This window comes from Hesperophylax consimilis, chromosome 7 (genome assembly GCF_061612785.1).
Source record: "Hesperophylax consimilis isolate HC1 chromosome 7, BYU_Hcon_1.0, whole genome shotgun sequence".
In the NCBI taxonomy this organism is placed as follows: Eukaryota; Metazoa; Arthropoda; class Insecta; order Trichoptera; family Limnephilidae; genus Hesperophylax; species Hesperophylax consimilis.
In genome coordinates this window covers 19,527,010-19,539,880 of record NC_142842.1, presented here as the reverse complement: position 1 = coordinate 19,539,880, position 12,871 = coordinate 19,527,010, and the positions used below count along the sequence as shown (strand labels likewise).

The 12,871-nt window shown below is 33.8% G+C and overlaps 3 protein-coding genes across 4 annotated transcripts in view; 2 read left to right on the top strand and 1 right to left on the bottom strand.

The window, feature by feature from the left end:
* LOC149422436 (thioredoxin, mitochondrial-like) overlaps positions 1–5,640 on the top strand; it is a 289,804-nt gene extending 284,164 nt beyond the window's left edge. For both annotated transcript variants that reach the window (XM_089633296.1, XM_089633295.1), the window contains one exon: positions 5,260–5,640. In XM_089633296.1, the coding sequence (XP_089489422.1) occupies positions 5,260–5,506 (247 nt within the window). In that variant the 3' untranslated portion in view covers positions 5,507–5,640. The remainder of the gene's footprint in view (positions 1–5,259) is intronic.
* On the bottom strand, positions 5,523–6,393 carry LOC149422435 (uncharacterized). Its single transcript, XM_089633294.1, has one exon. It carries the CDS (start codon positions 6,228–6,230, stop codon positions 5,652–5,654), a length of 579 nt encoding a protein of 192 aa, XP_089489420.1. The 5' UTR covers positions 6,231–6,393; the 3' UTR covers positions 5,523–5,651.
* Positions 6,394–7,582: 1,189 nt separating this feature from the next.
* LOC149422434 (uncharacterized) lies at positions 7,583–12,207 on the top strand. Its single transcript, XM_089633289.1, has 5 exons — positions 7,583–7,950; positions 8,153–8,659; positions 8,972–9,139; positions 10,051–10,159; positions 11,685–12,207. Exons 1-5 carry the CDS (start codon positions 7,759–7,761, stop codon positions 11,744–11,746), a joined length of 1,038 nt encoding a protein of 345 aa, XP_089489415.1. The 5' UTR covers positions 7,583–7,758; the 3' UTR covers positions 11,747–12,207.
* The last annotated feature ends 664 nt before the right edge of the window (positions 12,208–12,871 follow it).

Below are 12,871 nucleotides of genomic sequence, written 5' to 3'. Positions count from 1 at the left end.
TATATGCTTATGTTTTCGTTTCTTATTCTTTATGTACATATGTTTTATAATCTTTATAAGCTCATGTTTTACTTTCTTAATATGATTATACTTTATATTCTTTACATGCTTAGGTCTTATATTTGCAATAATTATATTTACACTTTATATACCTATTCTTATGCCATATATATTGTATATGCTTATGTTAAATATTGGCACCAACTAAACACTTAACCTCTCGTATATCTTATATGCTAAAGCTTACGTTTTACATTCTTTATATGCTTTATGTTTTATCTTCTTTATTACATTATGTCTTATATTATTTATATACCTAAACTCTACATACTTTTCATGCTTATGTCATATATTATTTATAAGCTTATGCTATATATTCGCAACTACTCTTACATAAGACACACGTTTTCAAATTCTGATGAATAATATTATTACGGATGAACTAGATAGCACTTATAATATAACAGAAAAAGTATGCAATAATGTCGATGAATGTAACCTTGTTTTCAAAAATATGACAAACTCATTAGTAATTATGCACTTAAATATTAGGAGCATTTACAAAAACATTAATGAATTATTATGCACCCTTAGTCTTTTAAAAACTGAACTCGACTGTATTGTTTTGACAGAGGCACACCTTAATACAGTAAATATAGATAATATACCACAATTACCGAACTATACTTGAATTTCGACGAAAACACACATTAAAAAAAATAGTGGCATAGTTATTTACGTTAACCAAAAACACCAAGATATATCTTATAAAGAAATAAACATGACCCTCACGAACTGCGTAGCATTACAATTTAAAGTAAATAATCAGATTTATCAAGTTATTGCTGTTTACCGAACCCACGGATCAAAAACTCAACAATTTATAGAGAACCTCAAAGATGTAATTAACAAAACAAAATGTCAAAATACTATAGTGACGGGTGACTTCAATATAAATATAGGTCTAAATTCAAACAGCGTCGAAAAAAATGATTTACTTAATACGATGGCTGAGCTTAACTTCATTTCATGTATAAACGATTACACTAGAGTTGTGCCCCGACAAAACCCATCATGTATTGATCATATCTGGACTAAGGCTGACACAACTACACAATTAACACCTGTCATTTGGAAAACAAACATTACCGATCACTACACGTGTTTTTTAATTCTTCATTTAAAAAAAAATATGTCCCTTTCCAAAACTGCATTAAAACAGTATAACATAAAAACCTTAAACATACAACTTCTTGAACAAAAATTGAAATTGGAAAAATGGGAAGAAACATTAAACACCGAAGATGCCGAAAAATCTTCAATTATATTCGAAAAAACACTTCGCGAACACATAATAAATGCAACTATACATAAAAACGTTAAACCTAAATCAAAACATAGAAAAATTAAGCCCTGGATCACCCATGGAATAGTTACCTCAATTAGGAATAAAGAAAAACTATTTTATCAAACCCGAAAACAACCTAATGACTTAACTTTATTAGAATTATATAAAAAATACAGAAACAATCTTACAAATTTAATTAAAAAAACAAAAGAAAATTACTTCAAGGTAAAAATTGAAGATAGTGGTAAAGATAACAAAAAAGTCTGGGCTACAATTAACAACATTATCGGCAACGGTAATAAAAATAAAAAAATAAATAAAATAACTTATGACAACACATATAAGACAGTACATATAAGCCACAAGAAGCTAATAAAAAAATTAGAAAATATTGGAATTCAAGGAACAGTTAAAGAATGGTTTAAAAGTTATCTTCATAAAAGACACCAACACGTAAAAATTAACAATATATTGAGTGAACCCACCTATTCCGAATTTGGAATTCCTCAAGGGACAGTTCTAGGCCCAATATTGTTTATCATTTATGTGAATGAAATGCTTACAGTACCAAAAAATGGAAAAATCATATCTTTCGCCGACGACACAGTTTTAATCATAGAAAAAAAAACTTGGGAAGAAGCCTATCAAACTGCGAATATAGAAATAAACAACTTAAAACAATGGTTGGATGACAACTACCTCTCCTTAAACTCTGACAAAACCTATTTCATGACTTTCACATTATCAGACAAAATGCACCCAACAATAAATTCCAATATAACTATCCATAACTCTTGTAATAATTATACTGACAACTGCAATTCACCTAAATGCTCAAAAATCTCAGAAAAAAGTAATATTAAATATTTAGGCATAATTATAGACCAACATATTAAATGGACAGAACATATTGCGCAAACTGTAAATAGAATACGTAAACTTTATTACGTATTCCTCAAACTAAGAAATATATTACATAAATCTTTGCTACTAAAGGTTTACTATGCATTAGCCCAATCAGTTCTGCAATACGGAATAATAGGATGGGGAGGAGCGTATAAAACCAACTTAACCCCACTTGAAATAGTACATAGAAGACTCATCAAAATAATTCTAAAGAAACAATTAGACTATTCAACCCAAAAATTATTCGATGAATTCAAAGTATTACCAATAAATAAAATTTATCAAAAAAACGCATTACTACAAATCCATAAAGACAAACTAACAATAAAATCATTCAGCACCAGACCGAGAACCTTAGGACAAATAATAATCCCTAAACTTAATACTACAACAGCCCAACATCATTACACATACTCGGCAATAAAATGCTTTAACGAACTCCCTATAGAAATACAATCCGAGAGGAATTATGAAATTTTTAAACAAAAACTCCAAAAATATTTTACTATTAAATAATTTCTAAGTATGTGTTACGATGTGCCAACCTATATTTCCATTATGTACAAAACAAATGCCATCTTATATTTTTCATTATGTATAAAAAAAAAATTCATTATGTATAAAAAAGTAGTCCTTCATGCATCCAAATTGTAACAACTGATAAGTATGTATAGTACTGTCAATTTGATAGTGCTCCCTCCCTAAACACAAGAATTTCTCAATTAGGGAGGTATTTAAAAAAAAAAAGAAAAAAAAAAAAAAAAAATGAAACACACAAGAAAAGAACAGCCACAACAAATTTGTGTGAATGAATGAAATGACTACAAATAACATCATGCATAGCCAAATGAACAGAGTGCATTAAAAAAAGATAGCCATTCAAAGAATATGTGTATGGGTGAAAAGGCTATATTATTATGGGAACCATTCGTTTCTCTTGCTTCCTCGCGCCACCAGTTGCGAGCTTAAAGCGGCCCACTGACTAGAGAGTATGTCCGCAGCGAGCATAACGTCACATGCGGGTTACGAGCATTTTTGTATCTATGTCATGCTCAGACTGCTCGCCATGTACATTATCGCCCGTAAGTGGGCCGCTTCTACCCTCATTCACGATGAACAAACAGAGTAGTAGAATACAACGTACTGTCACTAGGTTGTCCTTCATACTCTTGTGTGTTTTTGTGTTCGCTGTCTCACTTTATTTTAATCGAAAAGCATTATAAATAATTTTATTTACTGAAATAATATTATTTTTTTAATGATAACCTAATGTTTATAAGACAAGGTTTTTTATGCATAGCACAAAGAATAACAAATTATTATAAGCAATAATTAGTCACCTGAAATATCCATTCAAATTGAAAATATCTCCCGAGTAAATAATAAGAGATTTTTGAGTACAAGCGAGTGGAAAGAAACTCCTTCAGATTTAGTTTTTGCTTGAGAATAATTTGTGCACATCTCAAAAGCACTGGAAGGCATTTTTTTCACAAAAAAGAGCCTAGAGCAATGTGTTTGTGGCAGCTGGCGACAGCTTGTCTGCCCGATGGGCTTATGTGCGACACTAAAAGCAGTAAATCTTGTTTGTCCACTGGACCCAGTTCAGTGCGACCACGCATGTTGTCTCAGTAACCTATCTTCCCTTTTAATTCATCGAAGGTTATTTAGCTGCTAATAACCATGCTATTGTAATTCTGGCCAGTTACCCAAGACTAATGTCATTGGATTTAAAGGCATTTTTTTTAAATGGTCGATAAACATGGTTGTTGGAGTGACTCCGACTACATTATATACTAACCAATCATATAGTCTAATAAAACAAAATGTTTATTGCAAATACAAGAATTTTTGTCAGTTTGTATTTCTCTTCCTTCAGCCACAATCCACTTTTCTTTTAACTCTTGATCACTTGGAAACCTTTGTCTAGAAGTTCTCGAAGAGCACAAAGGAGCAATACAACATTGAGGCATTAATTATTTAATTACAATTATTAATAAAGTTTTGTAAAGACTTTCATCGCTGCGCCAGAATAAACAAAAATTGACAGCTGGCATGACTAGGGTTGCTGTGAAGGGGATTTTCATTGGGATGGGGTACACAAAAATGAGCTACACAAACTGAGTCTTCTCCCGTCACCCCTCAACACGGATATCTCCCTGGCGCACGGGAGTATCTACTCGTTCGTACTAAGCACGGCGTGGCCTGGTAAAATATTCATTACACTGCGTTTTACATGAGCAAAGTCCATGCGAACGCTATTTTAATTAGTTTGAACTAAATTCAAACTATGTAATTGAAATTGCATACACATGGCCACGATGCAGCGTTGATGCATTGCGCAGGTTTAAATATGTTTTGTTGGGACATCTTGTAAATATACAGAAAACAGGGACACGCTTAATACAAACATTTTATTTAAAAAAAATTTGAGAATAAAAAATAGTGAGAAGTATTTCAGTTTCCGGAAATGGAAATAAGCATTTCAGTAGCTATTTCATTAAAAAAAAAAATGATAGGTCGATGTCTTTCCTTCACACCGTGTTTTGACACAATCATTTTAAAATAGTACCAATTTTTGCAGCATAGATAGGTTCATATTTTGGGTTAAATAAGAGAAAAACAACTAACTGTAAAACTTTAATATCAATAACAATGGCCGCCTAGTGAACAATCGATTTTAATTTTAACAAAACAACTAACTTGTAACTCAACATATGTTAAAATGCATTATTTTCCCTTTTCCAGAAACTGGAATATTTACTTCTCATTTTTATCTAACTATTAGAAATTGTTACTTTTAAAATAAAGTGCATATTAAGCGTGTCCCTATTTTCTGTATACTTACTGGACATTTTAGGTTTTCTCGGGATAGAGGGCTCGGTAACAGTGGCAGTGCCGATATAATGGGACGGATGGCAACCCTCCTCCTGAACCAATATATATCTTAAAAAATCGCCCCCAAGAGGTTTATTATCAATAACTTACTGTTAAATGTTTAATTGCAGTTGGTGCAACCCTTGCAGAATGTTAACCCCTCGATTGGAGCTAGTAATCGCAGAGAAAGAGGGAAAAATAAACCTGGCCAAAGTGGACATTGATGAGAACACAGACCTGGCAATGGACTATGAAGTAGGCTCCGTGCCGGTCCTCCTCGCCATCAGGAATGGCAAGGTGGAGCATCGACTAGTCGGTCTCCAAGACACAGACAAACTACGCAAATGGATCGATCAAGTCATTGTGAAAGAAGACTAACAGATTTAGAGATTGCTTTTTAACATTTTTATTTCTTTTATATTTATCATATTATTTTATTACGCATTTTAAGACAAATGTTATTCTGATTAATTGTTACAAAGGTCACATTTAATAAAATACTTAGAATACTACTTGGTGTTTATTATTCTTGTATATTTTGTATTAAATCTCTCGCCCTCTGATATGCCGATTCGGAAGGTTTGTCTTCGGCGTTGTTCGCCTCGGCATTCTTTTCGATCCACGCTTCCATTTCTTCTATTACTTTTTTAGAGTCGCTTATTATTAGCTGCTTGATGCCACCCGTCGCTGATGAGAAATATTCTACGAAGGGCCTCCAGAGTTCTTCAGGTACTTTAGTGTTGTCGAATTTGTGTTTGTGCAGCCAGATTTGTTTAACTTTGTTGAATTTCCATTCTGCTTTGTTGTGTTTCCACAGCGAGAGGTAGCTTAGTGCCTGTTGCTGGACGGCCTTGTGTGAATTGGTTTCTGCTTCTGCCAATCTCTCTGCGTGCTTTTCTTTTTTCATCTGGCGTTTTGAAGCCTTGTTTTCACCTAAGGCGGGTTTTTCACCTTCAGCTGCCTTCTTTTTCTTTTTTTTGGACACTCCATATGAATTACTAATGGTTTCGGAATTTTCTGGGATGTTATCTAAAGTTTCTTCGCTTTCCGTCATTTCACTAGCTGGCCTTTTCTCTTTTAGTTTTTTCGATTTCGGTTTCATAGTTACAAAATATGTAACAGTGATATGTCAGAAATTAGTTCAATTATAAAATTATAGACGAAGCGTAAACACACCGATCATACGAGAGAAGCAGCGTGAGCATAAATATACCACTCTCAGCGTGAGTTTTGACCATAAATAAACCAATCACGTTTTGACAGCTTTGTTAGGTTATCCAAAAACAATATTGTTGACAGTTTCAGTGTTGCTAGCGTAGAGATTAGAGATATAAAATGAGATCTGTATTTTTGAACCAAGCAACAAATAATCCTAATTTAATATTTTTTGCAGTTCTTGGAATAATCCACTTGATTTTGACCAGCAGGTAATGAGATGAATTTCAACCAAAGTTAAAATGCACATTTTCATATATAAAACTATAAAATATTATTAAAAAATCTCACAGAGCTCTTTCACCAAACTATGTGCCATAAGCCAGTCAGTTTGAAACAATGTCGTATGAAAATAGAAAAGTAGAGAATATTGTACCGTTATTTGTAATAAAATAAATATGGTGGTTTAATAGTTTTGGTAAAATAAATTTTTGGAGTTTTATTTCAATATTAATTTGTGTCATACCTTCACTTCTCCGGGCATTTTGGTTGAAGTGGCGGGAACACAATATAACGCCACAAATATTTGGCTCAACGCTCAGCACACATTTTTGCTTCATTCGCATCTATACATTTAATGGTAAAGTATCAGAATTCTGTTTAACTTAATTACTACAATAAACAACTATTTATGTCGGGAAAGATGGAAAAAAATGCACAAAATTGTTTCTTAGTATGGGTTATTTATATATTTTTTGCGTATTTAGATTGAAATGGAACCCTACGGCAAATATAAAAAAAGATCCTGGCTGAAATTGTCAAAGCACGTAAAATTTTCAAGTTTGACAAAAAATGTTACTTTAATGCATCTTTTTTGTTTTCCACGACTTAAATAATCCTCTCTTGTAGTAATGAAGCTAAACCAAGTGTTATTTAAAAAAAAGTTGCGGTTGCAGCGTAATGCTGCAAGTTTACCACAAAAACAGTACAGTGTGTCCAATAATGTTTAGGCGGCTTCCTCCGTAAGTACCGTAAGACCATGTGCAGAAAAGTCCCACAATGGCCTACGCTACAAACCGTTACTTTATTTTAGTGAACTTAACTTTTCTGCGTAAGGCGGATTTTTAGGTAAACAATGAAATAATTTTCGGCATAAGAAGAAAATTGGAGTAGATTTCGATTAATATTTGGGATAGACTTAAAAATTATTATCGTATCGTAGATCCAGATCCTACCTATCAATATAATGTATGTAGGGCAAACTATGAACACCTTCTAAGCAAAAAAACGAAAGGTGGCAGCGGTGGCAGCTTATGTCAATTTTTTTCTGTCACGTCACAGCCGCGTCATCATGAACCCGTATCTGCCGTGAGTTGGCTGTTGGCCGTTGCTTATCTGGCATCTGGACTGGCGATAGAACAGTGTCTTATGTGGTGGATCCTTTGATTATTTTATTCGGCACTTCAGAAGAAAACATGGCATTACTTAACCAAGTTACGATTACCGAAATCATCTTTCCAGCCATAGTTGTGGCTGGAGTTTTGATAGGTGCTGTTTTAGTTTTTGTTTTCGGTTTTAAGAATGCTGAAGAACCTCAGTTTGATAAACTACCGATTTTAGCCGATGACCGAAAGGCTTCTAGTAAGAAACGGAAGACTAAGGAAAAGGTATTTATAGAATAAATCGACCTTATTTCATATTACTATTATTCTTTCTCCTCGGGTGCTTTTTGTTGCCAAATTTATTTTAGACCTCCCATATGTTGAAAATGTGTCACATGTCCAAGCTTTTTTCTATGAAAGTTTTGTTAAATCTTCTGAAGTTATTTTGTTAATAACAATAATTTAATAAGTGTGCATTCTTTTATAGAAATCCACATCCAATGGGCAGGTTGCTCATGAACCCGAGGTAAAGGCCAAGAAGGCAACCGCAGAGGCAACAAAGAAATCTCCCGCCAAGGAAAAGAAGGAGGTTGAGAAGCCCAAACCCAAGGAGAAAGTTGTCGTGGAGAAGGTGGTTGTTGATAAAAAGACTCCCACCAAGAAGGAAGTTGTTCCCGCTAAGAAGGAAGTTGTAGCTGCAAAGAAGGGAAAGCAAGCCAAGCCTGCTGACTTCGATGATGGAGATTGGGAGAAGGTTCCCTCCAAGAGCGACAAGAAGGTTAAGAAGAGCCAGGATGAGCCCAAGAGCCCCAAGAAGGAGTCTCCCTCCAAGAAAGACAGTCCCATCAATGACAGGAGGAAGCCAAAGGAGTCCAAGAAAGAGGAGGCCGCAGTGGAAGCCGTCACCGTGAAGAAAGAAGAAGCCAAACCTGTTCAGAAGATCGATCAGGCTCTCCAAGATCAGATCAATGAATTGCAGAAGGCCTTAAACGAGGTGAGCTTGTTTTCTAATAAATGCTTATTCATTCATTTATTTATTTAAGTAGCTAATATAGCTGCAGCTAGCTGAACGCTGAAATATTAGATTCTATTAGACATGTTGTACTCATTTTTTTAATGAAGTTAATGTTGCGGTCAAATAAGCTATAATACTTAATTGTATAATGAGATCCGTCAATGAACTTGGAAATGTTATGCATATTGGAAAGTGCCCATTTCTTTGGTAACATATGGAGAAGTATAATCACACTCCCTGTGCAGCGTGTCAATGACGAGAGAAAGTCAATAATACATTTGATATGTTCAGATGGAGAAGAGGGAGAGGTCCTCAACTCCAGTGAAGGCTCCCGTGGATGCCCCCAAGGCCCCCGTGTCCGCCAAGACCCCCGCAGCACCCCCGAGCCCCCCTCCGGGGGTTGCCGAAGTGAAGGAGGTCAAGGAGAAGAAGAAGCCTGAGAAGAAGGTAGCAGAAGAAGTAAGTCTCGCCAATTTATAATTTTTTTGTGTGTAATGTTACACTTCCCTCATTGCAGTTATCATCGCAACACAAAACAAATTTCTATATATTAAAAATTTGGTTAATTTATTATTTGAACAACTGCTGTTTTCAATAAGTTACAAAATCTAAACAGCTTTTGTATCTCATAAAATGCCAAAATGACGATGTGTCTGATATAGCATGTTAGTACATGTAGCCATGTTGTCAGTTTTCTACCAAAAGTGCTGACTACGTTTTTCTTTGCCACAGTAGAAAGATTATGTATGTTTATCAATTAAGACCTTGGGATAAAAACTTCAAATGTCACAAATAGATTATTTTTCAGTAGAGCTAAATGCTCTTAAATAAATAAAAAAATAACTGAATACCATGGTACTACTGATGCTTTTTTTATATTTCAAAAATAATAAATCATGGATTTAGCTTTTACGCAGGTTTTGCAAATATTATTAATTGTGTGTAATTAAATATTAATTAAAAATTCAATGTGACATTTGCTGTTTTTACAAAAGATTTTGACTTTTCTGTTTTTTCTTCAAAATATGGAGAATTTACTATGAAAGTAACTGTTCACAAAGGTCAAACAGGAAGTAATTAAAGCGCCACGCAGCGGTAAAAAAGCGAACTAATGACATTTGTGTCAATAATTTTGCTATTTTCATACAAATTTTGTGGACTATTGCTTTTTTTTTACAAAAGTACCATATTTTTGACAGTCAAATTGAAGGACATGATTTTTTCAGAAATATTTAACAAGAACCGTTGAATGGACCCATAAACAAGCAACCGAAAAATGAAATCAAAATTTTTTTAGAAAACCTTACAGGCTTTTATCTCTAGGTCTTTAGTTTAGCGTTTATACTAAATGTGCATGTTGTTTATTTTAGCCTGCGCCCGTTGTCCAGAAGGAAAAGCCAGCCAAAAAGGAGAAGGCTAAGCTAGAAGCCCCCCCCACTGCCACTACTGAAAATGAAGCTGTGTTTGATGAACTCGGAGGTAAAACCAATTTTATATTTTCATGACTAATAGTTCAAAGTAACCAAAACTTTTACTACTGAGAGTTGGAACAATATCTAAGCGAAAGTAACTCTAATTGTCCGCCTTGTGGAACTGTATTTATGTTCTATAACCTCCTAAATTTAATTCTCATTCACAAAGTAAAACTTTAAGAATGCCTACAAAACAAAATTATGTGGCAATGCTACAAGCTGAATATGTATGTCATTTATTCAGTTATCTTTCACAATGAAAGTAAACTGGATTGATTTATTCATAATAGCAGTGATGCACCTATTTGCTTTCACTTCACTTGGGAATGTTTAGTAAATCCATCCATTCGTTGAATGTAATATTATTGTAAATAATCAAATTAACAATTCAAATGTTCTGATTTACAAGCTCCTAAAATTTTATGTTTAACTTCATCGATTCACCTGACCTATGATCCTGTGACCAAAATTTTCAAACTAAAAAACTTTGTTTTACTGCACACAAATACATAGTAACTTTATATCCGTTGGGCGCCTGCTCAATGTACTGTAAATATTTTTAGTAATGACAATACATCATAGTCTCTATAATCTGAACAATTTAAAACCGATCAGACTGGACTCTCAGAATAATTGACATTTTCTGAAACCTTTTAATGTAGATGTTACATAGCACATAAATCCATACATAGGCGTTACACATATTATACGTTTTGTGAAAGATTTTAATAGAAGAATGTGTTTCTTTTTTCTTTGCAAAACCAAACTACAATATATATAAACTTTGTATATATACAAGGTGTCGGGGGTAAAGTGCACTAACTTCGCGAGGTGATTCTACATGATGATAGAAGTAAAAAAGAAAAATAACTTTCCAACTTTTTTTTTCTATACTAAAATATTTTTCCATAGAAAAATATGTATTTTCCCATACAAATAATTAAACTTTTTTACATAAAAACTACCTTAAAACGTTGGAATTTTGTAAAAAGTTATTCATTTTTTCTACTTCTAAAATCATGTAGAATCACCCCCTGAAGTTAATGCACTTTACGGGGGTAAAGTGCAGTTTACAGGGGGGACACCCTGTGTATATATATATATATACAAAGTTTATTTTACGAGTTGATTTTTGGTAAAGTTCCCCATTTTTAATATGCAAGGATACTAATTTTAAACAAGTATTTGTTAAGTCAGTGCAATATTCATGAAATTATGATGAAGTAACTGCTGAAAACAAACTGTTTTCATGTTGAACTTTGAAAATCCCTCTCATACATCACCAGATGAGTATCCTTTATCAAGTAATATCATCGACATTCCTCATTGCTTGATGAATAATCGAAGCCCGTACTGATAAAAGTAGACAATTTACGTATTTTTTTTTCTTCAATGGTTAATTTTTTGTGTTTTCCACCAACCCACTCCGTCACCTTCACCCAGTGGTTCAGATTACAGAGACTGTACTGTACTATTGAGCTCTTGCGCATTGTAATATATTGATGGATTGACATTTGTGTATGTTTTCGTAGACTCATGGACCGATGCCAAGGCACCCAAGAAGGGGAAGAAGAAGGTCAGGAAAGATCAGTGAGTTGGTAGCGGGGCAGCATGAATCACTGAAGTGCATTGGTTGTAAATCCACCGTCAGGTGAAGCCCGGCTGCGGGAGAACTCCCAACTACAACAGATCCACAGCGGACTTGAACATTCTCAAGTCTAATTCAGGTGTAGCTATTTCACTTTTGATCGACACTCATTTTTTGCCTTTCCTATGCATTGCATTTCAATGTGATAAAACTATAGTTTAATTAGAACTTTTATTCGGTGATTTGTGAATTCACACCTTGACGGTGCAATTGGATATGATTAAGGTTATTTATATAAAGATATTTCCAACAATTACGTTTAATTTTTGAGTGTTGTTTTTGGTTTTATTTGAAGTAAATAAGTGTTTCTTCCACAATACCGAGTGATCCATTATTCTAAAGTTATTCTAAGAAATTTACGTTCTCGTCTAGTTTCCAGAAGATTAAAATGTTTATTTATTTTGTTTACAATTGAGGCCCCTAGAAACAAAGACGGAAGTGTCCACCAAACGTCAAAAATGAGTTGAATATGCAGTTTTATAGAGAAAGGTTCATTCTATCTCGAGAATATATCTGATTTTAATATAATTGTCATTAAACCATAGTATTTTGGCTTTAAAGTTTTGTTGTTGTAACAAATACGGCAGTGTCCACCTCCTTCCGAAACAAAAGCGGCAGTTTTTCAAATAGCCAATCAGGAGCCTTTATTCATAATGGCGGCCGTACTTGAATTCATACAAACTCATGCGGAAGCGTGAGTGAATCGTGTAGTGAAAAGTTGTTATTTTTTGTGGAAATAACCATTTATTGTTAGTGGACGTCAAATATTCCAAGAATGGAAACTTTCCCCGATATATTGCCACCGGAATCAGTGAGAAAACGTGTCAAACAACCGCATAAATGGAAGGCAAACATCGCCAAGAAAAAAAGGTAAACCGTCATCATGTTGTAGGCAAATGTCAAAATATGACATTTTTAGATTTATCTGAATTTGTTCACAATTTTTTTTCACAATTAATCAAGTAAGGGGAGATGTCTACTAAATAATAGTAACTAATCGTTTTAATATTATTCACAGATATTCTCCAACGTGTTTACCTGCAAATATGATAAATCCCAGTTTAATTGAGG